A 2,031-nucleotide genomic window follows, 5' to 3' on the forward strand; every position below is an offset into this window, starting at 1 on the left:
CTTCTGTTGCAAACACTATAAATACATAACCTTTGATAAGCACTTGGAGAGGATGCCAAGAACTGTAAGCTGGTGTGGGCGGCATTCAAGACCACCAGATAAACGTCCAAGCAACTCCCACGTGGCAGCACCACGCTTTGAAAGTATGTAATGCCAGGGCTGGATCCCAACGGCGTTGAAGGCATCGATTACGTCGTTAGTGAAAGCTGCGGTCAGATACGCTGCAAAAGGTAAGTACCTGTGTATTCTTGTGCTTGTTCCTGTTGTTAAAAACAAATGACGTGCGTAGTGGCGTGGGAAGAGACAGTGAAGAGGTGCCATGCAGCTCAAGAAGCGCTCGCGGAATGGCATCCGACAGCGTTGAAGAAGACGATAACGAGCTGCAATGGAAGGACGCCATTTTGCTGATCATTTTCTGGATTCCATGAGAGGAGAGGAGAAGGTGCTGGTGGTTTTGCGGCAGCACATTGCAGAGTGCAGCAATTTCTACCTGCACGAGCAGGTCGACTACCGCGTTCATGCCTATTTCGAGATGAAGAAACAGAAGGACATGAAGGACACGGCAGCTGGAAGACCGGTCATTACTACTGAAAACAGTACTGTTCGAGACATGCGCCAAGATTTTCTCTCTGTAAAGCCAATAAAGTCGCACCAGCTCTGCGTATACACTGACTTACTGGTTGCTATGACATCATCCCAAATTGGGAGGAGCGCGCAAATCACTACCGTCAGGATGGTGTCGGAGCCATTTCTCATGGTATTTTTGGGCAGTACGTGGCGCACGATCGTTTCTTGGAGAAAGCCGAAACCTCCGTTTCAACAGCGAACAAGACCACGTGCCAAATGTGATCGTGCTTGAAATATCTGCTCGGTATCAATGTTTTACAAAAGACATTTGCTAGCGTTCATTCCACCAATACAGCTTTCGTTTGACGATGCTATGCTTTCGTCGAGATCGTCGTACAACCCAACTCGAATGAATATGAAAGAAAATCCCCACATGTGGGGCTCAAAGCTATTTATGCTTTGCTGTACACGCTCCGTTTATTGCATTCATTAAGGGTGTTGATGTCCTTATGATGTATATACTTGTTTCGATGTGCTGCTAGTTTTGAAGTCTACTATGGTCAAAAGGGACATAATGCTGAGTCTGGAACTGTTGATATGAAGTCCGGTCCTGCTGTTGTTGTACATAACTTGCGTGCAGCATTTAGTGACGTTCCTCCTAGCTAGAAAATTGACCTGCAGTGATTGACCGCTTCTATGCATCCATCGTGTTGGCAGTGCAACTACGCTAATGGACTGCTACACTATTGGGACAATTATGACGAATCGACGCGGTTTTTGCAAGAACCTGACGACGAAGAAGAAGACAATACCCAAGGAATACCGTGTGGCGCACTGACGTTTACGCGCTCTAAACATGTGAGCAACATGACTGCGCTTTGCTGGTGGAACAGCAAGCCAGTGCATTCTCGTTTGGTTGGTGGAAATCTGATGCTTGATCGCGGTGTGCGTCGAGAGAAAAAAATGGTGACCTCAACGAAGTTGTGTGCCCAAAACTTATCAAGGACTACCATCGATTCATGGGCGGAATGGATGTTCACGATTAACTCCGCCTACAAAGATACTCCGTACAGCTGGCTATCATATCTCGCAAGTACTATCGCAGAATTTTTATGGGAGTGGTGGATTTAGTGATTACGAATGAGTACATCGTGAACCGCGCGTACAGCAGAAAGATGATGATAAAACCAATGACGCATGTCAGTACATGTGCAAGTTGCACGTTCAGCTGATCACTCTCACTGCGGACGAAATGCACGAAAAAAAACACATTTCAGGCTGGTAAGTTGTCCTATGCTGTGTATTTAGCATACTGATTGTGTAATACGGGAAAGATATCCTACTCGGTCCCCCTAGTATATACTAATTCCTATGTTCGCGAATGCTGTACATACACCACAGGGTAGACCAAAAATCGGTTTGACGGAGTAAGAAATCATGTGGTCGTCATAATCGGGGGGGGGG

The 2,031-nt window shown here is 46.4% G+C and overlaps 1 protein-coding gene across 1 annotated transcript; it reads left to right on the forward strand.

Moving 5' to 3' along the window:
• Positions 1-424: 424 nt before the first annotated feature.
• PPTG_14121 (hypothetical protein) lies at positions 425-849 on the forward strand (the record flags this gene model as incomplete). The annotated part of the gene is made up of 2 exons (XM_008911098.1): positions 425-631; positions 709-849. 2 exons carry the CDS (start codon positions 425-427, stop codon positions 847-849), a joined length of 348 nt encoding a protein of 115 aa, XP_008909346.1.
• Between the last annotated feature and the right edge of the window lie 1,182 nt (positions 850-2,031).

Source organism: Phytophthora parasitica (genome assembly GCF_000247585.1).
Source record: "Phytophthora parasitica INRA-310 unplaced genomic scaffold supercont2.40, whole genome shotgun sequence".
In the NCBI taxonomy this organism is placed as follows: Eukaryota; Oomycota; class Peronosporomycetes; order Peronosporales; family Peronosporaceae; genus Phytophthora; species Phytophthora nicotianae.